The sequence below is a fragment of the Pleurodeles waltl genome, chromosome 12, assembly GCF_031143425.1.
Source record: "Pleurodeles waltl isolate 20211129_DDA chromosome 12, aPleWal1.hap1.20221129, whole genome shotgun sequence".
NCBI classification, from domain to species: domain Eukaryota; kingdom Metazoa; phylum Chordata; class Amphibia; order Caudata; family Salamandridae; genus Pleurodeles; species Pleurodeles waltl.
Window position 1 is genome coordinate 569,577,944 of NC_090451.1, and position 24,763 is coordinate 569,602,706.

The 24,763-nt window shown below is 45.4% G+C and overlaps 1 protein-coding gene across 3 annotated transcripts in view; it reads left to right on the forward strand.

Moving 5' to 3' along the window:
* Window positions 1-24,763, forward strand: part of RIPOR1 (RHO family interacting cell polarization regulator 1) — a 1,174,702-nt gene that overhangs the window by 668,000 nt on the left and 481,939 nt on the right. For all 3 annotated transcript variants that reach the window (XM_069217674.1, XM_069217675.1, XM_069217673.1), the window contains exon 13: window positions 22,698-24,152. In XM_069217674.1, coding sequence (XP_069073775.1) covers window positions 22,698-24,152 — 1,455 coding nt within the window. The remainder of the gene's footprint in view (window positions 1-22,697; window positions 24,153-24,763) is intronic.

Here is a 24,763-nt window from a genome sequence, read left to right on the forward strand (position 1 = left end):
TTTTTTTTTTTTACCTTTTGATGTTTTTTTCATCCTTCTTTAATCATCTTACTGAAACTTGACTGCTGCTTTAGGTTTTAATATCAAATACACAAAAGTATAATTCCCTTCATGTTTAGAAATGAATGCTTGAAGGTTATCATTGTGTTGGAACGTTTATGAAGTAGCATGGCAGATTCAAATTAGAATGCTGAATGGCAACATTTTCATTTTTGCTGCAGATAAAGGAAAAAGGTTTATGGAAGTGCTCTAGATATATGCAGGGCCACTAGAACTTTGTGGCAGGAAAAGACCAAATTATGAGGCAGAGTTGACCAATTTACTTGGCAAGAAAAGTCAAGATATGAATTTACAATGCCAATAGCTCTAACACAAGCTGATGTTAGACCTATGACATTGCAAATGCTTGTTGTTTTTAGCCTCCTGTGGTCAGCCAGCTTTTTACCCGTGGATTCAACTGGTGGCAGTCTGGCAGTAGCACTTCACACCTAGCTCAAGGTCAGAGCGAGCCTTCTGGGCCGCAAATACTCACAGGTTCCAAAGCAGATTTTGTAGTAAGAAACATAAACCCCCAGGTGTTTTCAAGTGTGCAAAAGGAACCCACATCCTTGTGGATTAAAAACATGTTTAGAATGTGCACAGGGCACCCAGCCATAAACCTGACCATCCAGAATTACCACAAACCCTGACCAAATGAAACTGCATATTAGGTCCTTCATTAGCGGAGTGGAGCAGAGCAGACATGGTAAATTACTTAAAATCCCTGTGCCTCTAAGAAATAGTTATGGCTTTATGTGATGTAACTGATGCTCATGTAAAGTGCTCCAATATCTTTGGGTCGAGTTTGCACTATGTGAAAACTGTAGGTAACAGTACAACGAGGTAAAACAAAACATTGACATAACAAGGATAGAAAAATAGATACCCTTTTAGTGGCTTTATTGTACAAAGTGAAACCAATCAGAAAACCTGGATAAATCACGGCTTCCCCTCTTAAAGTGTGTGATTTTAGGCAAATGTTTTCTTTCACCCAAACTCCTAAAGTATTTTCGAATATTGGAGCTCTGAGTACCAGTTGTCCAAAAATCTTTTGTGTTTGATTTAGTAGCCAATTCGGTGCCTTCGTAATAATCTGGGCCACGTACAGGGTTTACATGACAACAGCCTTACCTTGTTGGTTCATCAATGGTTCATGTTAACAAGGTATTACTCCTCAGTGCAGTGCTATAATGTTACATATTAATGCCCGGGCTTCCACGTGTTAATATATACACTTTTTTGAATTTTGAAAATCCTTTATCATTATTTACATGATGATTGCTGGATTGTTTACATAGCAAACATTTTCAGGGCTCGGCTCATGTGTAGGCTCCAAGAGCCAATCTAGACCCTTGGCTCAGCTCTGGCTTGGCTCTCCCTGTTAATTTGTTTGCTCGTCCATCTCTGTCCATAATTCTGTTCCCAACTTTTGTTGCACTGCCCTGCATGCTTCAAAAACTTTAAATTAATCTCCAGGCTCAAGGGATATTTTATCTACTCTCAGTGATGGGATCTTGTGGCCAAAGCAGGAAGGGAAAGTGTAGCTGGGAGATGGACTCCTCGGCTCCATTCCGTGCCGATCCCGAATCGGACTGGCACACGACAACTCCCGAAGAGAGCAATGCCCTTAAAATCGGGAATCCGGACATACGGGTTCCCATCGACTTACCAGGGAGAGAAGGGGAAGTAGCCGGCCGGGAGGAAGAGGAAGGACTCATCGGAGCCGGGAACCCGGATATCCGGGTTCCCGAGAGTGTAAAAACAGAAGATGGACTGTGCGCAGCGTGCGCAAGAGAGGTTGCGGGCAGCGTAGGAGACGGGAAGCAGCGGTCCCCACCTTGGGAGAACAACACCAAGAAGCACACAAAAGACTCCCACGGCAGGAAAGTCCCGAGAGGCTCGAACTCTGCCACGTCCCCTGGAGGGACGTGGCTAAAGCAGGTACGGTCCAGCTTAAGGAACAAAATACTGTCTGTGGTTGGAAGGCAGGAGGGTTGGGGAGGAGGGGTAGAAGGAGGAGGAGGAAAAGGGAAGGGTGTTTAAAAAGGGAAAACCCACAACTAAAAGGAGCACTAACCACTGAACACAGGGGGAGAGTGGTTTAAGTGACTGCACTGGAGACAGTGTCCACGGAGGTGTAGGGTCGGTGTCCTATAGCCCTCACCATAAAATCCTATTTATTTGTCTTTATCTTCTCTCTCTCTCTACACACCCACACCCTCCCTGCATGTTACTAAATTACAAACGCACTTACAGAGACACTACTTACCTGCCTTTCGTTCCTCTTTTTCCGGTCCTCCTGACAATACCAACGCCAGGAATTCCATCTACAACCGCTGGGAAACCTGAGGGAGAAGAAACAGAGGAGATCACCCATCTTAAAACCCACAGATAGAGACTGTTATAAAGACACTGCCGAAGTACAATAACATCATGTATATTCACCCTTTCACCTGAATGTCGTCTTACTCCCTATCTTTATACCCACGGCCACAGTGGTGTCAGAAGTGGGATTACTATAGCAATAGAGGACAGAACACAGAAAACAACATGGAGGTGAAACCCACACTGGAAGACATGATTCAGCAACTGGCCGAAGGTCAACGCCACGTGCAAATAGTATGGGAAGCCCATCAGAGAGAAGCCAAAGAGGATAGAGAGGCCCTCCAGAGTGCGTTAAAAAGTCAGGCCACTATTATGGCAAATAATCAGTTGGTGCACAAGACGGCCATCCAAAAGCTAACGGACACTATTGCCGCCAGCAAAGTCCACCCTAATGTACTCAGTTCCGTCCACCAAAAGTATCAAGAGGGGGAGGACCCCGATGCATTCTTTAACGTTGAAAGGGTGGCGTCCTCTGCCCAATGGCCCGAAGAATGCTGGGGTCAACATGTGGTTCCCCTATTAACAGGTATCCTACAAACGGCATATCAAGCAGCCAATCCCGATGGAACAACCTCATATAAGGACATCAAAAAGAGTATCCTGGAGAGAGTAGGACACGACACGGAGTACTAACGCTTACGTTTCCGGAAAATAAAATGGGGTCCTACCGAAGACCCCCGAACATTCTATTATAAAGTCAAGGGCCTAGGACTCAAGTGGTTAGGTCCCATAGGAACGGAAAGAGAAGATGTTATAAAAGCGGTCATTCTGATGGATACAACTACCTGTGGATTCCTCACCTAATGAATACTCCCATGGCGCCAGCATTCGACGGAAATCTTCTTCCTAGCTTCCGCACGTCGACGAGGACGTCACATTAGCCCTCGTGACGCCGTCTGACGTCATACAGGCAATAAGAGGTCCTCGCCGACGTCAGTTCCCTTTTTTCCGTGCATTCGAAACGGTTATCTTCGAGGGAGCTATTGTTACTTGCATAGTTACAGTGTATTTTCTGCTGCGTGGATTTTTTCTGCGGTAATAATGTCTCGGAGGAAGTCGGGTTTCAAGCCCTGTTGAGAGTGTGGCGGCACGATGTCCGTTACTGATCCTCACTCCGACTGTCTATGGCGTTTAAGCTCCGACCGCGACGTCGCAACTTGTGATTCATGTCAGCACATGAATCCGAAGGCCCTGAAAGAACGTGAGGCTAAACTGTCCATGGCGAAGTCAAAGAGAAAGGAGAAGAAACATCATAAGAAGTCTTCTTCGCCAAGGTCTCATCGGCGTCATCGAGACTCCCGGCGCCGTAGGGATTCACGGCGTCATTCCAGCAAGGAGTCTCGTTCGAGGTCGCCTTCGGCTCGGCGTCGGAAGACTTGGGAGGTCAGTCCCACGGTCACGCCACATCCATCGACGTTGTTGCCCTCTCCGACGTCACCGACTTCGCCTGGACAGGCGTCTGTGGTTGAGGTGATGCAGCCTATTGTGATGTCTCCGGCGTCGCGGACGTCGAGGCTGGCGTCGGGGTCGCCTTCGATCCAGGCACCCCAGTATCTAGCTTTTCCCGCCCCTGGAGCTGATAATACCATATTTCTGAATGCGATGTATACCATCTTTCAACAGATGGCTCCAGGAGGTGCTCCGGCTGGTCCTTCGGGGCCCTTGGCCTTTTCATTGGGTGATCATGCGCCTCTACGACCGGCACCCTTTATGCCCTTTCTCCCTTTAGGGAATGTGGGCTCGGTGCCGGTGGCCGCTCCGGTGGCTCCAGAGGTTTTGGCCCCGGAGGTTTCCATCCCGTCGACGTCAGGATTTCGTCCTGTGACTCCGGCGGGTCCATCGGAGACTCCAAGATTTCTTGATCCGGCTCCTTCCTCGGCGCCGAAGCTGCCTGTGGCGCCGGTCGCGGCGTTGGATGGTTCTGGAGATCGGCGCCGATCTTCGACTTCGGCGGAGGCCATGTCGACTCCGCGTATCGAGGAAAGACTACATTCGAGGAGGCGTGCTCTCCGTCTTTTGGAAGAGCAGGAATACCAACGAGTCTTGGACGAAGGAGAGGTTGAGGACTCTGGTGATGGACTGCATGGTCTGGATACAGCCAGTGGGCTGGATACGTCCCCTGAGTGGGACCTTTCATCTCCAGGGTAATATACGGAGGAGGCTGCTACCTTTCACGCTGTGGTGAGGAAGGCAGCTAACTTTCTGGACCTGCCTTTGCCGGTGGCAGAGGCGAAGCAGAATTTACTGACTGAGGAACTGCATCCGGCCTCTGCTGCAGCGGAGCCTCTCTTGCCATTTAATGAGGCTTTGCTTGATCCGGTGTTAGAGGTGTGGAAGAAGCCAGTATCTTCCTCTGCTGTTCATAGGGCTGTGGCCAGGAGATATCGAGCTGCACCATCTGACCCTGGCTTTCTGTCTAGACACCCTACGCCGGAGAGCTTGGTGGTGCAAGCCTCCTGTTCCTCTAAGTCAGCGCCTGGATCTTTCCCGATGGTACCAGGAGACAGAGACTCTAAAAAGCTGGATGCACAATCCAAGAAGATATTTTCCTCTTGTAGTTTGGCGTTGAAGGCCACCAACGCGACTTGCATTCTGGGGAGATACATCCATGCTCTCATGGACGATATTTCATCTTCATTTACGGAGCTTCCCCAGGGACTCCTAAATGTTGTCTCGGATGCCCAGGCTGCCGCAACCCAGATTATCCAGTCTGGGCTGGACACGACAGACTCGGTGGCTAGGGCAATGGGCACGGCTGTGGTGGCAAGGAGGCAGGCCTGGCTCCGTAACTCAGGGTTTTCTGCGGACGTGCAGTCGACCCTGTTGGACCTCCCGTTTGATGGGGACAAACTGTTTGAAGCCATAGCAGATTCGGCCTTGGAGAGATTTAAAGAAAGCAGGGCCACAGCCAAATCATTAGGACTGCAAGCCCCTTCTTCTGCCTCCTCCAGATTTTTCAGGAGGTTTCGTGGATTTGGGCGTGGCTCTTCCTCCTCTTCCTTTCGGGGGAGATTCCAACAACCCACCTCTTCCCTCTCCTATAGATCATTTAGAGGGAGGGGTAGGGCCCGCACCAGAGGAGCCTCTCAGCAGCACTCTGCCTCTTCCTCGTCCTCTGGAGGGGTGCAGCAGGGAAAGCAGCCTTAGGCTTCCACCATTTCCCACTCACTCCTCTCCTGTAGGGGGGAGGTTACGGCATTTTCTCCACAAGTGGGAGACTATTACATTGGACACTTGGGTTATCAGTATTGTGGGAAAAGGCTACACCCTTCCCTTTCGGGAGTTTCCGCCCCCCATCCCGCCCGCCCATCTTATTGTTCAGAAGAACACCTCCTGTTGTTAGAACAGGAGGTTCAAGTCCTCCTTTCAAAGGGCGCGGTGGAGTTGGTCCCAGAGCAGGAAAGGGGTCGAGGTTGTTACTCAAGGTACTTCCTGATTCCCAAGAAGGATGGTCGGTTGAGACCAATCCTGGATCTGAGGATCTTGAATTGGTTCCTCAAACAGGAAAAGTTCAAGATGCTGACCCTAGCTCAGGTGCTTTTGGCGTTGAACAAAGACGATTGGATGGTGTCTGTCGACTTACAGGATGCTTATTTTCATATCCCGATACTCAAGTCGCACAGGAAGTATCTCCGGTTTGTGGTAGGGTCGCAGCACTATCAGTTTGCGGTCCTCCTGTTTGGTCTTACTTCAGCACCTCGAGTCTTCACGAAGGTGATGTCAGTGGTTGCGGCAGAGCTCAGAAGGAAGGGGATAGCAGTATTCCCTTACTTGGACGACTGGTTGATCAAAGCCAAGTCTCCAGAGCTTGTGTCGCATCATCTGCAGTCAACAACCCAGTTGTTGTTCGACCTGGGCTTTTCTGTGAACGGGCCCAAATCTCACCTGGAGCCCTCTCAGCGCCTCCTGTTCATAGGGGCAGTACTGGATACAACATTGAATCGAGCCTTTCCTCCGCCTCAGCGGATTCAAGATATTCAGGAGTTGGTTCCAATGTTTCGAAATGGAGCGGTAGTTCCAGTCCTCAAGGTCCTTCGTCTGCTCGGTCTGTTTGCCTCCTGCATACTGTTGGTCACGCATGCTCGCTGGCATATGAGGGCTCTTCAGTGGTGCCTCCGAAGGCAGTGGTCTCAACATAAAGGAGATCTAGAAGGTGCTGTCAAGATCTCCAGAGATGCTGCTGTGGACTTGAAGTGGTGGATTGCGGGCAACAATCTTTCACAAGGAAAGCCGTTCGTGCAGTCACCACCAGTGACCACGGTCATAACGGATGCTTCCACTCTAGGGTGGGGAGCTCATCTGGGGGATCTGGAGATCAAAGGGCTTTGGTCTCCAGAGGAACAGATTTTTCATATCAATCTGTTGGAGTTGCGGACTGTACGTCTGGCTCTCAAGGCCTTCCTCCCTTCCCTTCGTGGTCAGTCGGTACAGGTCCTGACGGACAATACTACTGCGATGTGGTACATAAACAAACAGGGAGGAGTAGGGTCGTACCTTCTCTGCAGAGAAGCTCTTCGACTATGGCCCTGGGCAAAGGACCATCAGATTTGCTTGGTAGCAAATCATCTGGCCGGGGTCTTGAATGTACGTGCGGACAGTCTCAGTCGCCATTTCTCGGCCGACCACGAGTGGCGTCTCCATCCAGATCAAGTCCGTTTAATCTTCCAGATGTGGGGGTTTCCTCGGATAGATTTGTTTGCCACTCTGGAGAACGCGCATTGTCCGTTATTCTGCAGCCTCCAGTATCCGATGCAGGGAGCGTTGGGGGACGCGTTTCAGATAACCTGGTGTGGCCAGTTCCTTTACGCGTTTCCCCCCATACCCTTGATTCCTCGAGTGTTGAGGAAGATTCGCAAAGACCGGGCCCAAGTCATCTTAATAGCTCCGGATTGGCCAAGGAGGGTGTGGTACTCCGACCTTCTCCAACTCTCACTGTGCCCTCCGCTCCGTTTCCCTCTCAGGGCAGACCTCCTCTCGCAGTCGCAGGGGCAGGTTTTACACCCCAACCTCCAGAGTCTGCACCTACATGCCTGGAGATTGAGCGGGGCAACCTGAGTTCCTTCTCTCTCCCACCTGATGTAGTGGATGTTATATTAGCGGCCAGGCGACACTCCACTAAATCTATCTACGCTAATAGGTGGTCTAAATTTGTTATGTGGTGTGGAGAGAGACAGATTGATCCCTTACATGCTCATCTGTCAGATGTTTTGTCTTTTGCTCTGTCTCTAGCGCAGAAAGGTTGTGCAGTGGCTACCATTAAAGGTTATTTGTCTGCCCTGTCAGCCTTCATTTGTCTTCCAGACCAACCATTGTTATTTAAGTCCCCTATTGTTCTCAGATTCTTGAAAGGTCTTCTAAATAAATATCCTCCAAAACCATTCGTTATGCCTCAATGGGATTTGTCCTTGGTCCTGACTTTCCTTATGGGGTCCCCTTTTGAACCTATGCATTCTTGCCCCTTAAGGTATTTAGTTATTAAGACAGTCTTCTTGGTGGCTATAACATCTGCAAGGAGAGTGAGTGAGTTGCAGGCCTTATCGGTAAAACCCCCTTATACAAACTTTTATGGGGATAAGGTGGTGTTGAGGACCAAGGCTGCTTTCCTCCCGAAGGTTGTTTCACCCATCCATTTGGCCCAGACAATTACTTTGTCCACGTTCTATCCTCCGCCTCATCCTTCAAAGGAGGAAGAGAGACTACATCGCTTGGACCCAAAGAGGGCGTTAAGCTTCTACATTGATAGAACGAAGGACTTCAGGCTGGAGGATCAGCTGTTCATCGGATACGTGGGCAAGAGGAGAGGAAAGGCAGTCCACAAGAGAACACTCTCCTGGTGGGTTGTTCTTTGCATTAAAATCTGTTACTCTTTAGCAAAGAAGGATCCTCCTGATGGCATTAGAGCTCATTCCACCAGAGCTAAGTCAGCCACTTCGGCCTTGGCCAGAGGTGTTCCTGTGGTCGACATCTGCAAGGCCGCAACTTGGTCGTCCCTTCACACTTTTGCGAAGCATTACTGTTTGGACTCTGAGGTCAGAAGGGACGGCCATTTTGCACAGTCAGTGCTGCAGGATTTCTTGGTTTGACCATTTAGGCACCCACCACCGGGCGTGGTACTGCTTTGGGACTCTATTCATTAGGTGAGGAATCCACAGGTAGTTGTATCCATCAGAAGAACGAGTTACTTACCTTCGGTAACAACTTTTCTGGTGGATACATTAGCTACCTGTGGATTCCTCACGGTCCCACCGCCTCCCTGTTGCCTTTTTGGTCTTACCAAGTAATCCTTGAGTGCGCTCCTATTGGTCTTCAAGACTGCAATAGATTTTGTATATATGGATATTTGTGTATATATATATATATATATATATATATATATATATATATCTTTGTGTATATACATAATTAGTATATATTTGTTTGTTTAAAAAAAAAAAAAAAGGAGTTATATTAAATCTATAGCCATTTTATTGCAATGTTGTGTGATTTACAATGTTATGGGATGTTGCCTTGCTCTTTCATTACATTGGGTTATTGTTCTCATGCACGTAAAAAATGTTGGTACTGACGTCGGCACGTCGGCGAGGACCTCTTATTGCCTGTATGACGTCAGACGGCGTCGCGTGGGCTAATGTGACGTCCTCGTCGACGTGCGGAAGCTAGGAAGAAGATTTCTGTCAAATGCTGGCGCCATGGGAGTATTCATTAGGTGAGGAATCCACAGGTAGCTAATGTATCCACCAGAAAATTCGTTACCGAAGGTAAGTAACTCGTTCTTCTGGAGCAATATTTGGAATCCCTTCCTCCACCCACCCGTAGTTGGATTAGACAGCACCCTAACGTCGATACAGGCATGGCAGTTGACCTGGCATGTGCCTACCACAGGTCCACCGAGTTTAGGAGTGGAAACTCTAAAATGACAAGTCCCTCGACCCGACTTCCGCCAGTACCCGTTCGGTCCTTTACCCGCAAAAGAGTCGAAGACACTACATGGCCGAAAGTAGGTGAAAAACCTCCTATGCAGCAACCACAGTGCTACAGTTGTGGCGAATGGGGGCACATAGCCCGGGTATGCCCTCGCAAGGAGGACAAAACAGAACCCATGGAAGTCGGGATTACTAGGGGAAGAGACCTATGCACAGGAAAAGGCAATCCCAGATACATACAGGAGATAAGAGTCAATGGAAGAACCATCACAGCCCTGGTTGACTCCAGTTGTAGTCAATCCGTTCTCAGAACCGGGGTAGTAGACTTGCCAGAACAGCAGTCACCACAATGGGTTTCCATATGCTGTATCCACAGGGACAAAAGGGAATACCCCCCTGGTTTCCGTTCATCTAGAATGGGAAGGGAGACAGGAGGAGGCCCACATGGGGGTTATGGACCGATTAGGGGAAGATTGTATCTTAGGGACAGACTACATACACTTTTCGGAAGTACTACAGGAAGTAAAAACCCAAACCCAATCCGACCCTTGGTGGGCAGAGGCTCCCTTTTCGGGTATTTCCATAGAGAATGACCCTCCCCAATATAAACCTACTAAACGAGAGAAGAGACGTAATAAACAACTCTATTGGACACACAAGAAGGAAGAGAACCCAAGATAGATCCTAGGCACTGCCCCAGACCCCTTTCCCTTCTTCCGGGCTGGTCAACGGGAAAATCCCTCCCTTCAAAACGCATGGAAAGTCGCCAAGACAGAAAACACAGACGAGGTGGGTCCTTATTTCCTTGTCTATAAAAACCTTCTATATCGAATCATCAAACACAATAATAAAGAGAAAAGACAACTAGTTGTGCCTGAGCCCTATCGCACCCAAGTGCTCTATCTGGCTCACAATCAACCGGGATGGGGGCATTACGGTAGAGAGAAAACAGAAGAATATTTATCACGCCGGGTTTTATTGGCCGGGGGTTTATGCACATATCAGACGATATTGTACCCAATGTCCCAAATGCCAATAAGTAGACCCTGGACCTCAGAGAAAAGCACCCTTACAACCTCTACCAATAATAGACATTCCCTTTTCCCGAGTTGGAATGGACTTGATAGGCCCCCTCCTACCATCCACAAAAGGGCATAAATACTCTCATCTCGTCGATTACGCCACCAGGTACCCAGAAGCCATACCCCTTACTAGCATGACAACCAAAAATGTGGCCCAAGCCATGATTGGCTTCTTTTCTAGAGTCGGGTTTCCCAATGAAATTTTAACCGACCAAGGTACACCATTCATGTCGGCCTTGATGGCACATATCTGTAAGACTTTGGGAGTCAAACAACTCAAAACCTCGGTATATCATCTACAAACCGATGACCTAGTCGAACGATATAACCATACAATAAAATCATTACTGAGAAAAACCGTCTCAGAATCAGGGCGTGACTGGGATCGGAAGTTCCCACTAGTCATCTATGCTATAAGGTCCCATGAGCAAGCCTCTACAGGGCATAGTCCTTTCGAACTTGTCTTTGGGTGACAACCCTGCATTTTAATAGATATGGCGGCTGAGGTATGGGAAGAAGAGGAAGAAGGTGAAAAACCCTTATTAGAGTATGTCCACAAACTGAAGTCTCAAATACAAACAGTATGGGAGGACGTGCGTAGTCATATGGAGAGAGCCCAAAACAAACAAAAGCAGTATTATGCTAAGGGTACAAAAACAAGAATACTCCAGCCCAACGAGAGTGTGCTCATATTACGTCCCAGTTCTGATAATAAACTATTAGACAAATGGCAGGGCCCATATACAGTGTTGAAGCCAGTTTTTCCAGTTACATACCTCATCGAATTATCAAAGAACCCCAAACGAGTACAAATCTATCATATCAACTTGCTGAAGAGGTGGGAAGAGCCCACTGTGTCTGTTGACCCTGTCGCTGTGGGATTCTTAATAACACCTGAGAAGCCCCTAGATATTGAGTTGTGCCCCATGAACCCAGATTCATCCCCGGAACTGCCCCAGATTAACCCCGAAATACCAGAACACCAACGCAGACAGCTGGGTTGCCTCCTAGCCTGGCATACCAGCTTCTCAGGGAAGCCAGGTAAAACAACCTTAATACAACATCATAAAAGAACACCAGAGGGCAAAACAGTACGTCAACAACCCTACTGTATCCCTGAATCCCGACGACATCTTATTGAGCAAGAAATAAAAACAATGCTACAAATGAAAGTCTAGAACCATCTGTCAGTCCTTGGTGTTCACCGGTAGTATTAGTACCAAAACCGGATGGCTCTATCCGTTTCTGTATTGACTTTCGTCGGTTGAATGCCATATCGCCTTTTGATACGTACCCCTTTCCCCGAGTCGATGATCTACTTGAAAAACTAGGCAAGGCCCGCTATATGTCAACTCTCGATTTAACAAAAGGGTATTAGCAGATACCCCTCACTCCAGCAGACAGGGAAAAGACGGCTTTCTCAATGCCTTCCAGACTTTACCAGTTCACGGTACTCCTATTCGGCCTACATGGTGCTCCGACTACCTTTCAAAGGTTAATGGATCATCTCCTAAGACCCTTTCACAAATACACAGCCGCCTATCTCGATGATATATATTGTTTTTTAGTGAAACATGGGAAGAACATCTTGAACATTTAAATAGCGTTTTCCATGTCTTATGCGGAGCGGGTCTTACAGCTAATCCAAAAATGTGTCATCTGGCCCATGATCACATAGCTTACCTCGGCTCTTTCATAGGGAGGGGACAACTACGACCCCAGAAAAACAAAGTAGAGGCCATCCAACAAGTACCTATTCCAACAACCAAAAGAGAGCTCCGTTCCTTTTTGGGCCTAATAGACTATTACCGACGATTCATACCCAGTTATTCCACCATAGCAGCACCCCTTACTGACCTGTTACAGAAAAACCAACCAGCCAAAATATCAGCCTTAACAGAAGAACAACTATCTAGTTTCCGACATCTTAAATACTGCCTCACGACTGAGCCTGTCTTAAAGTGTCAAGACTTTACTAAGGTCTTTCACCTTCAAACTGATGCCTCAGACGTTGGATTAGGTGCTGTGTTGTCAAAAACAGATGAGAAAGGTTATAACGATCCCATAGTATTCATTAGTAGGAAGTTGGTGTCTAGAGAATGCCATTATCCCATAATCGAGAGGGAGTGTCTTGCCATCAAGTGGGCCATGGAGAACCTACAATACTATCTTTTAGGGCACCCGTTTATTTTATATACAGACCATGCACCCCTCACTTGGTTGGCCTCCCACAAGAATACCAATTTGCGTATCCTCGGGTGGTTTATGGAACTCCAACCCTTTTCATTCCAGGTCCGTCACATCCCTGGGGATCTCCAATGTGTTGCAGACTATTTGTCACGCTATCCGGGCCACTCGTAACTCCATCAGTCCTGTCATGGGGAGGGGAGATGTAGCCGGGAGACGGACTCCTCGGCTCTATTCCGTGCCGATCCCGAATCGGACTGGCACACGACGGCTCCCGAAGAGAGCAATGCCCTTAAAATCGGGACTCCGGCCATACGGGGGCAGGGCTCATCGGAGCCGGGAACCCCGGACATCCAGGTTCCTGAGAGTGTAAAAACAGAAGAAGGTCTGTGCGCTGCGCGCACAAGAGAGTAGAAAGACACCGGGGGAAAGGACAGCAAGAAGTAAAGAACAGAGATTGCGGGCAGCGAAGGAGACGAAGGAAGCAGAGGTCCCCACCTTGGGAGAACAACACCAAGAAGCACACAAAAGACCCCCACGGCGGGACAGGAAAGTCCCGAGAGGGTCAAACTCCACCACGTTCCTGGAGGGACGTGGCTAAAGCAGGTACGGTCCTGCTTAAGGAACAAAATACTGTCTGTGGTTGGAAGGGAGGAGGGGTAGAAGGAGGAGGAGGAAAAGGGAAGGGTGTTTAAAAAGGGAAAACCCACAACTAAAAGGAGCACTAACCACTGAACACAGGGGGGGAAAGAGTGGTTTAAGTGACTGCATCGGAGACAGTGTCCACAGAGGTGTAGGGTCGGGGTCCTATAGCCCTCACCATAAAATCCTATTTCTTTGTCTTTATCTTCTCTTGAGAGAAGGTATTTCTCCCACATTTACTCACACACGCACACTCTCTCTCTCTCTCTCTCGCTCCACCCACACCCTCCCTGCACGTTACTAAATTACAAATGCACTTACAGAGACACTACTTACCTGCCTTTCGTTCCTCTTTTTCTGGTCCTCCTGACAATACCAACGCCGGGAATTCCATCTACAACCGCTGGGAAACCTGAGGGAGAAGAAACAAAGGAGATCACCCATCTTAAAACCCACAGATAGAGACTGTTATAAAGACACTGCCGAAGTACAATAAAATCACGTATATTCACCCTTTCACCTGAGTGTCGTCTTACTCCCTATCGTTATACCCACGGCCACAGAAAGGTTGCCTTGACTGCTAGGATTAGAAAGAAGTTTACATGTTTTTTTTTCTTATGTCTCTTTTCTAAGCAGTGAAGGATCCCTGGGAAGATTCAGAGGAAAGATCACTTATTTAACAGCAGATTGTATCATTCATTGGTCAACTTTCTGGGGTAATAAAACATTTTTTAGAATAAGACACCTGGCTCGAACATACCATCAGAACCCATTATCCCCTCAGTTAGCTTTCTTTAGGATTAAGATTATATTTTTGGGGTGTCGTCTCCTGCTCAGCTGCTTTTGATGATTTTTTCGGTGGTGGGCTCCTGTGTTGTAACACTCCTCTCCTAAGGCCTTGTCTCTAGGTTCAGGGTGTGCTGACTTCTTCCTGTGGGTGCTGCTTTGTGGTGGTGCTTGCATTATTTTGCCATTGATCTTGAAATCAGGCTTATTGTTGTACCGTCTTCCAGACTTTGCCTGGACCTGAGTTCAGATCAGGCTTCCTGTTTCAGTGGCCAGGGGGCTTGTTCTCCCGTTTGAGTCATGCAGCCACTGAAAGGTTATAATTTACTATGCTTTAAAAGCTAATACAAGTTAATTTATAAAGAAAACTATGTGGTAAGAGGCACCATTTTTGCAATTTTTTCCCCAATTTTTCTTGTTTGAGAAACCCCTCAAGCCCCCCCTGTGATGGCCAGGAGTGCTCACTGCACTTGCTCACCATGACCTGTATAGGGGACTGATCTGAAAAAAATTGACAGGGCTGATTTGTGTTCCCAGTCCGGCAATGGTTGTTCCCTTCTGTGGTGAGGATTTCCCCATCCCGTCTTTTCTCCCCCTTCGTTCCCAAGAGCAACTCCAATATGACCCTCCTCATAGGGCTAGGGAGCAGAGTGGCCAGTTCCTGAAGGCAGTCATCTCCCAATCAATGTGTGAACTACCAAAGGTGGGTCACTATGTAGTAGTGTTCATTATTTGAGATCATCAGTGCCATACGCAATATTAAAGGCGATATCAGCATCACACTTTTATTAAGTTTACGGCCACCATTTTTAGGTGAGTGGTCAAGTTGTTATGCACCAGAGGAATAAAAACAAGGGCGCCAAAGGCAAGCCAGTCCATGCCCGACCGTCAACGCTATGTTACCAGATGCTAAGACCCCTGTCTGTTTCACTCCAGAACGACAGGTAAGATTATCTTAGTCTCGAGAAGCACTTTTAACACTGGTTATGCTGACCAAAATTATCTGACTCCTGCATGATAGGGATACCAGAGCCTATGGAGGACTCTTTCTTTTGCTTAATTGCAAATGGGTAGGCTGGCCTAGTAAGGAGCTACCGAAGAAACAAACTAATAATTTGGAAGGATAAATTCTAAAATATATGTACCTTAACACCAGATCTCTATACAAACATTGCATGGGGGTTTGGGATAAAATCAATGACTCCAACCCATACTCAGTATTCATGACATAAACCTGAGTCAATAGTTACACCCTAGCCAAGATCACTGTTGCAGTTCACATTGGCTTCAAGATGTTGAAGTGCAACAGAGTAGGCTGACAGAGATGGTATTGCCAATATTGTTACAGATACATCTGTCTGTTCCACGAACACAGTTACTCGACAGTAGACTGTGAAATGTTAACCTCATTGTTGTAAACAAAGTAGAGGTGCTGCTTGGAGATGCTTTATTGTACAGGCTTCGCGTATACAACTCCCAAGGGGCTTCAGATTTCCTCACCTGGCTGTCCCCACTAGTCCTAAAACACAATCAGTTTTCAGTGATTGAATATGTTAATCTACACTTTGAAAATATTAAAGATCCCTTATGCAAAAGACTGTAGAGTGAAATGTAAATCCTTTACCTAAAACATTGGATCACTGGCCCTACCTGTGTAGCAGGACACACTCTAGATCTGTTCTTTTCAAACATTGAAACAACCAAAGTCCATGACACTAACCCACTACACTTGTCTGACCATTTCTTAATCAACTTCTCTCTTATATTACCAAAAGTTGGAAAAATAGCTCCTCACCCTTCCCCAACCCCTAAAAGACCCTAGAGTAAAATTATCAGAGTCTTTCCTAAGTCATTTCGTCCTCCCAGAGTTTGGAAAATATGTGTCCTTAGACAGCTATTTAGTTCCGGCGTCTCCACTTCCATGAATACTGTGCCCACTGGAAGGCGATTAAATCATTCAAACTGAATAATTACCACAACGCGCTAAAGAGAGCAAAGAAAAACTATTTAATTAAAAGACTAGAAGAAAATAGTAGCTGTTCCAAAGAGCTATTCAGAATGTTAAAAGAACTGTCTCATCCTGCTTCCCTGTCCCAGTCCATAAATGTCTCAGCTATTCATTGCAAAGAAACGGCCAATTTCTTCAGGGATAGAATAAAATAAATCTATTCAACATTTGAATCGCAGCCCCATTCTAGATGAGCTCCCTTAGGGGCAGTTAAGCCCCCACAACAAAGCACAGGCTTATTTAGGCAATTTTGTGAGTCTCTCAGTGGAATAGTAGAGAAGATGATGGCAAAGGCCAAGTCTGGCTCCCCACATGACCCTTGTCTCATTTCATTTTCTGTCGTTTGGTCCCTATACTTGGTCTTTATCTGACCAAACTCTTTAATCTCTCACTGACTAACACAGTGTACCCCGATATCTGGAAACAAGCCTGTTTTGCTTTACTTTCGACTGAGCCAAGATATACACACTGAAAGGAGTCGAAAAGATTCTCTGGAATGCACTTCTTAATCTGAAGAAGACATTTATTATAGCTTTTTGCAAGGTTCGTGAAGGAAGGTTTGAATGGTAGAAAGTGTACTTTCAAAATGTGCAACAACAACGTAAGACCATGTACAGAGAATCCTCAATCTATAAGCAGCAAATATATACATGCAAGGATACACACACTTATATATTGATATATAAATATATAAATTCATATGCAATGCAAAGCAAATATTTAATACAAAATTCATCACCGTAGGTCCTGCCAGAGGTTTCATCTTTCTCATGCCAGCAAGAAGACGACCCCGTTTAACTACGAGAAAGCGATCCTCACCCTCACGGGAACAATGTCAGGCATTTGACGTCCAATCCTGACCGAGGTCTCGGAATTCATCGCTAATGAGCAGGGCCACCTTTTTATGGCTTAAACAACCACAAAAGATCATTCTAGAAGATCCCCCCCCTCAGATGGAAATATTAAAAAATGCTGGCTAGTTTAGGTAAACCTTGAAAGGAATGCGTGGGGAGCTGCCCATCTTCCCAAGGCACGCCTTCCAAAGTCAAACTGTTCTCTTGCCTATGATAAACACTAGCTCGTTATGCTCTTATCGTACTAACTGCTCACCTCCTATATGTCATGTACCTGTCCTAGCTCTTCGATGAGAAGAAAAACACGTAGAAGTAGAAAAACACATTGCATAACATATTTGCATGGAAAATTACTTTACCGTGGCGGCGAAGCTAAGCTGAACACAAAATGGAGTCTAGGCTGAATACAAAAAGGAGTCTATAACCAGTGACCACCAAAGTGACAATAAGCAACTAAGCCAGGTGCAAAGCCGTGTGACATGACATCAGTGGTCAATACTCAAATAACATTACAAAGCCTTAGTACTGCCTCAGGCTAAGAAAATAGGGATAGATGCCTCTGTCTTACCCAACTACCACCCTACATCCCTGCTCCTTTACACGTCCAATGTTTTGGAAAGATTAGGCAATAGCCAGCTAACCTCATTTCTTGAAGACAACAACCTGCTAGACATATCACATGCTGGTTTTAGAGAAGAAAACAGCACAGAATCCACCCTTCTTGCTGTCTTGGACAATATGAGATTAGAAGTAGATCAGGGCAAGGCTACATTCGTGATTCTACTTGACCTTTATGCGGCCTTTAATACCGTCTCTCACAGCTTATTGATAAAAAAAAAAACTTAATGAGATGGGACTGTACTGAAATGCCCTACAATGGTTCAGCTCCTCTTTAAGCAAAAAAAAACTCAGTCAGTTCTGCTAGATACTTTCAGATCGCCCCCCCCCCCCCCATGTATCCAAATGTGGTGTTCCACAGGGCTTTTCACTGAGCCCAACACTTTTAATGTGTATGTGTCTTCCCTGGTTAATATTGTCAGAACCTTGGGCTTTAAGATATGCTCTTCTGCCGACGATATCCATCTGGTTATCTCCATTGGCGAGAGACATCACAAAACTAGGAAAAGTTTCACCGACTGTTTATCAGAGGTAGAAAATTGGATGATAGCACATTGCTTGAAACTGAATACCGATAAAACAGAGCTCCTACTTTTCGGTGGTGCCTATCAGATCTGGGACTCCTCCTGATGGTCATCTTCAATGGGCTCCACACTTGAAACTAAGAAAGTGGCAACAAACCTTGGCATTTTAATAAACTCTCTCCATACTGGAGCAGGTCAGCGCCACATGGGTCAAATGCTTTGGCCTGTAGGTCCTCCAGAAACCTTTCTGCTGGACCCCCATGCAATAGCATAGAACCCTAGTTCAAGCACTAATTACAAGCATACTTGACTATGGAAATGCTCTTTATGTGGGCGTGGCAGACTTTCTACTTACACTACTTCAGGTGACATAAGAGAGCCAAATTTAAATTACTATGCCCAAAAGGCACTCAACGACATTGACCTTGCTATTCTACAATCCAAGATGGAATTTTATAAACCTACACGAAACCTGCCCTCATTGAATTTAGCACTGGCTAAAACCAAATGCATTAAAAAAACAGAATAGGTGGTCCCTCATTCTCCCATCTGACGGCTGCCCACTAGAACCTAATGCCCATGGATCTCCATCTAATCTCTGGCCATGTTAGGTTTAGAAAGAACCTAAAACCCCAGCTCTTATCAGATTAAGATTAGTGCCATAGTTCTTAGGGCCTTCAGCAATATGGTGCTGTGATATTCCTCTGGGGGTAAGTGTTTGCGCTCTACAAGTAACAAGCAATAACAAGTAATAATAATAATACATTTCGAAGAGAATCCTACAACTACATATTAATGCAGCTGATTAATATCACATTGTTACATAGAAAGAAAAACATGAAATCTTTCCTCAGCCTATACAGCTGGGTTGGTATTCTAACAAACATATTAGCGGGACATAGGAAAAATGCCATTCTTTATTATATCTTGCTCATATAGTTGGTGTTTCCAGTCCCACTAAAGGCCAAGTCTAAGTGACCCCTTTCAGTCTTGGAAGAGTTTTAATGCTTTCATCTCAGGTGGATAGGTGAGTGAGGGCTTTACCTCTGACAGGAATGCTAACAGTGCGCTCCAGACTGATTCGGAAGTGACTTGTCATCATCCACAAATCATGTTAACTTTTCCATTGCCGTTATAGTCTAGAGTTGTGAGTATCGTTGTAATACATTCAGAGTGTCTTTAAACTACCAGGATTCAGTTATTGTCATCTTTTCCGCCTCTTGACAGTGCCACAATAGGATTGTATCCATCCTAGATTGGTATTGATCATCCTTTGGCCTCGTTTCAAGCAGGGCAGTTTTGGGTAGCCCAGTACTGATTTTAGACTTGTGAGGATATCTCTTCAGATATGAAGAGCATCTCTCAATCCAACACAATCTGTCCAGCACTGTGGGCTGGTATTAGGATACACGTTATGCAGCTTGGGCTTAGATGTACTAACATTAGGAATAGCAATTTCCTATTTTTGATTTTCTGCAAATCATAATTACGAAATCGCTATTACTAATGTATGTAAGTTGTAAATTAAAATTAGTGGTTTGCTAATTGACCTATGTCATGAATAGTAACGAGGCAGGTCGCAGTTTGGGACCCAGTAGGAATTATATCCGTCACAGGGATGGTGGCTTGCTGAAGTCAGCAGGCCACTATGTCTGTAATTGCTTTTAAATAAAGCAATCTTTTTTCTTTGAAATGCAGCCAGTTTTCTTTGGGATGTGTTTCAAAAGAAAAAAAATAAACGTTTAAGATTCATTTTTTTAAGAGTAGGCAGTGGTCCATGGGACCATTGCCCACTCTTAAAAAATATTTGTTTTTACATTCTCAAAGGGGAAGAAGTCCCATGGGAACCCCTTCCTATGTGTGAATGATAACAACTACCTTTTAGTAGTCAGTAAAAAATGTTTTGCAATTGTAAACGCCCCTTACAAATACCGATTTGCCAACCCAGATTATGATTCTGTAGAGTCACAGTTTAGTGTTTGTACATATCAAAAGCATTTTTACGGTTCTAAACAGCCCAATTCTGAAAATCGGGTGGTTGTGCGTTCAAAATTGCTTTGTACATCTGGTCCTTGGTCGAATAGAGATACCAATCTGCTGGTACCTTATAATGGGCTCTGGAACTCATATACTCCAAGTGTTTTTGTTTACATCTCTCCAGATATAAACCCACTGTATTTTTTTAATGTCTGTGTCTGTGATATGCGTTTTGAGTATGTCTTGGAGGGGGGATGCCAGTGATGCTTCTGTAAACAGCTTATATGATGAGGATATGACACCTCTCTGTTGGAGTAAGGTCCCTAGTTGAGGCCTCTGTGATATTGTATTTTTAAAATGTTGCTAAGCCCCATCTGAGGACATACAACTACTGCGCTTATTTTTCTGCCCCAAGCATTTACTGTGTGCAAAAGGCACATGTGGGAAAGACGGAGGAAGAGAAAAACGAAAAAGCATCACAAATGGAGAAAGCAGAAAGTTGCAAGGGTGAGCTGAAGTGGCAGGGAGTGGCTGTAAATAGATTAAAGAGGCCTGAGCTGGCTTTAGGATTACGCTGCCTCAGCGTTCTGTGTTCGCACATTTAATTGCAGCAGCCGTGTGTTTAAGAGGAGGCCTTTGGGCACTGGCACGTTTTTTTCTATAAATTAAGCACTGGAGCTAGGCCTTGGATGGCCATTGTACCAGTTGCTTTCATACCAAAGATCAATGAGAAGTAAAAAACGTCTAAGGCTGAGAGGGAGGAATGAGTAACAAGCATGTGAGAAGGGATGATAGGTTTTTGGAAATGTTGTGCATCAGTGCGACTTAATTATTGAAACTGAGCAAAACATAATTGTTCCGCCCTCCTTTGAAACTAGAGACAGGACTTAGTACTGAGAAAGGAACCTGCACTAACTGCTATCACAGAGGACTTGATGCTTGGAGAGGATTCTGTGTCAAGACTGGAGAGCTGCTGCCACATCCCAGACCAGCCAACACAAACTATGTTATGGGGTGTTTTTTTCTCCACAAATCCTCTCAGAGGTTTCCCAACAAACAGGTTTACCCTCTTTGTCACGAATAAGCATTTGGTCATTGAGGGATGAGATCAAGAAGCCTCTGTGGTGAACTAGTGGCACGAAAAATACAACCTAGTGTGTGAGCACAATATGTTCTTTACTTACATGTCATCTCAAGTGCTCTTTCTCTTCCTGGACTTCCAAGTGCCTCGCTTTGTGATCACTTTTGCTCCTTGAGTAACTGCCTGTGTCCTTCTTGATAAAGCTACTCTGTGTGAACTGACCCCAAAGATTGCATTACCTGCTGTGACCTATAAATACTTCACGCTTTGCCAGCTCTACCTTTGTCACCAGTTGGGGCTTGTATGCTGGACTCCGAAAAGTGCATGACCTCATGAAACCATACCTGACACAAGGACCGTTCACACTCAGCAATTATCTACATATTGTCTTGTGTGAGTTTTCCATTTGCAACATGTGCCACAACTTAGAGCTGCCCACCAAAAGAGAACACCTTCCTTTCCATCCTGTCTGCAAGCAGGTGATGCACAACGTAGATCTCCATGGAACTAGATCAGGGGTCATCAAACAGGGGGGCAAGCCCCCTTAGGGGGCCTCAAGTGATCCCAGTGGGGGGTGCCAGGCTCTTGCAAAAAGAGGCATTATGCTGATAACACTGTTTTTTTTAAGCAGACAAACATGTATTATTTTTTAAAAAGGTAACAGAACTTAAGTATAATGTTTAAATTAGTCTAGACATATTTAAACATTGCCAACGTAATAGAATAATTTTGAAACATTCTGAGGGGGAGGCGATGATTTTATTTTTTGCCCCAAAAAGTTTGAGAACCACTGAACTAGATGATCATAGTGGAGCTTGAAGCTGTTCCAAGCTTTAGTTTGTTTGTGTGGGGATAAAGCATTAATTAGTAGACACCATTGTATAGTTAACCAACTAATCTATTTACTTTACTGTTTAACCTAAATGTACCAAAACTCCTTTCAATTTGTAAAGAAATAGCACAACGGGACAATCAATTTTGGTTTTGGTATTTATATGTTATCAGGTCTCTGCGTTTGTAAACTTGCTTAATCTTTGACTTTTCGCCTTCATTACTACGTGATCATCTAAGCCTACAAATTAGGTTCTTGGCATACCAGTGCGCTGGACAGTAATACCCAGTTCGAGGGTCAAAATGTAAGAGCCACTTGTTACAAGCATTTCTCAGAATCCCTTTGTGCCCCCAAGTCCTCATTTCCATTTTTTATTTATTGTCTATCTGTATTGTGGCAAAGAAACTAGGGGAGGATCTAAAGGGGCTGAAACACATATGCATAAGCCACTTCTCATAACATTATCTCAGAGATCTTTGGTAAATTTGGAGGGATTTTGGCAAAACTACAAGTAAGCAGGTCTGAGAAATTAATCAAAAAGGGCAATGACTTTGATCCACTGAAAAGCAGATATGGGACATGTGATTAAAAAAGCAATCAGAAACATAATTAAGAAAGTTGCACTGGGACACCTTGAGCAAAGAAACCCAAGGAATAGGTAGCATATGTTTGTCAAAATGGGCTATTTCAAGATAATCTGGATTACGCATGCGTCTCACAGTGAAGTTTTTCAAGCTAATCTCTTTGTATTTCTTGTAGAACATGCTCCGACGCCAGGATGACCAAGAGAACAGTGCCGCCTGGTCCATCTCTTCAGAATCTTCAGATGATTCCTCTAGCCCCCAACTCTCAACTGGCGGTCGCCTCTCACAAAAGACCATTGTGCAGCCAGAGGTTCAATGCTTGGCTCCAGACATTGAAATTGCATTTACCCAGCCACAGGATCCCTCATCAACCTTTCCAGAGCAGCCCTCCCAGGTGAAAGAGATGGGGCAAGAACTATTAGTGAACAAGGAGCTCAATCAGGAAGTGGTTGCCAACTTGCATACACCCTACTCTCGGACTCTTAGCCATATCAGTGAGGTTAGCCTGGAGGCTACTATTACAGACACAATAGACAGGAAAGTATCTGAGTCTGCAGTCTGCTGTGCTTTCCAGGATAATATGGAAGAACCTGACAGCTCCACTGCCTGTAGATCAAAGGGACAAATAGAACCAGAGAATGTGGTCTACCTGCATTGTACAGCACCTCAAACCCCTCAGGGTTTCAAATATGCCATTGAATCTAGCGCCTTTGAAATGGATGACCCACAAAATGGAAAGATTGGTGTTCCAACATACAGTTTTGAGAAAACGACAGTAGAAACAGTATTCCCAACAGAACTTCCCATTGCTGAAAGCCGGGAGGTGGCGTTGGTGTCAGAAAGACCAGTCTTCAAAGTAGAAAAATGCACATCTGAAAAACAGAAAATGGTGGAGGCTCCTCATGGACATTCCTCACACACAGAATCCTCAGTGGCCAGTAAACGGGACGTAGTTTTATCTCACGGACAAACATCTGGTGTAGAGGCCAAAATTAGTGAGAAACTTGCTGTCACAGAATTTCATAAACAAACCTCCACTGCTGGTTTTCCTTGCGAAGAAAATGCAGAGTTTCGTGTTTTTCATGAACAGGTCCTTAACATAGAGGCCCCTGAAGTTGTAAAACATAATGTGGTGACATCTCATGAGCAAGCCTCGACTGTAGAATCATGTATGACTGAGGCACTGGATGTGATGTTGTTACATGAACAACACTCTGCAGTACGGATTCCAGAAGTAGGAAGGCAGGCTTTAGCGGAATCATGTGCCCTAGTCTCCCCGCAGAAGGCTGCTATCTTAGAGAAGCAGATTCTTGTATCACCTAATGGTAACGTTGATAGGCTTAAAACAGTGACTCAGCAGGCAACTCTTCAAGTGAGAAATGAATGTAAGAAGCCTGGCACTCACGAGCATTCGGCGGCTCATCACCCTGTCCTAGCAGAAAGCTGTGGATCTGTGGTGGAGTGTGTGACATCTGTCCTCCCACTGGAGACAGCCAAAGGAAGGTCTTTGGATGTAGGACTGGAGGAGGCAATTGGCACTTTAAAATCGTCTCTTGGGGACTACCGAGGACAGTTCCCTGAGCTGCAGTCCTTGGAACAGGAAGTGAAGCATTTAGAGGAGATTCTCATGGTAAGCCATTGTGGTAGTGCTTGGACTGTGTATCATGCTATTGATGTTGTGCACTGCATGAATGATTGTGGACAACATATTACTTGATAAACTGCAAGATTCTGGTTTAAGAATTGGTTGATTATGAATTTTATACGGATGAAATGTCCACACCGTAAAGCTAGGCCTTCAGTACGCCGAGAGCTTAGCTGTTGAGCACGCTGTAACTAACACTATAAGAGAAAGGTTTAAAGATTTTGCAGAATCATTTTTACAGATGATTTTACTTGCAGTTTTATTTTATGTATTCTGCAGTCCTCAGTTATGAAACTTTAATACAAGGGGAACAGCAGATTGAGAGTTTCGCGGGCATGATGGACTAGCAAGCAAATACATGTGAATTTTACATCCTCATAGAGAACCTTGCAGAGCAGAAACTGGCTTCTTGATTTGCTGTCACAGCAGACTGATTCTTGGAAACCATGTTGTCTACATATTGCAGTGGTGTCTTAGTAAAAGCAATCAATTAACAGAAGTTGTCCATTTCATTTAATTACTGTCAAATTTGATCACAAATAACTGAGTGAGGATGGCTCATTGTTGCATGTCTATGAGAAAATTTGTAGTCTTCA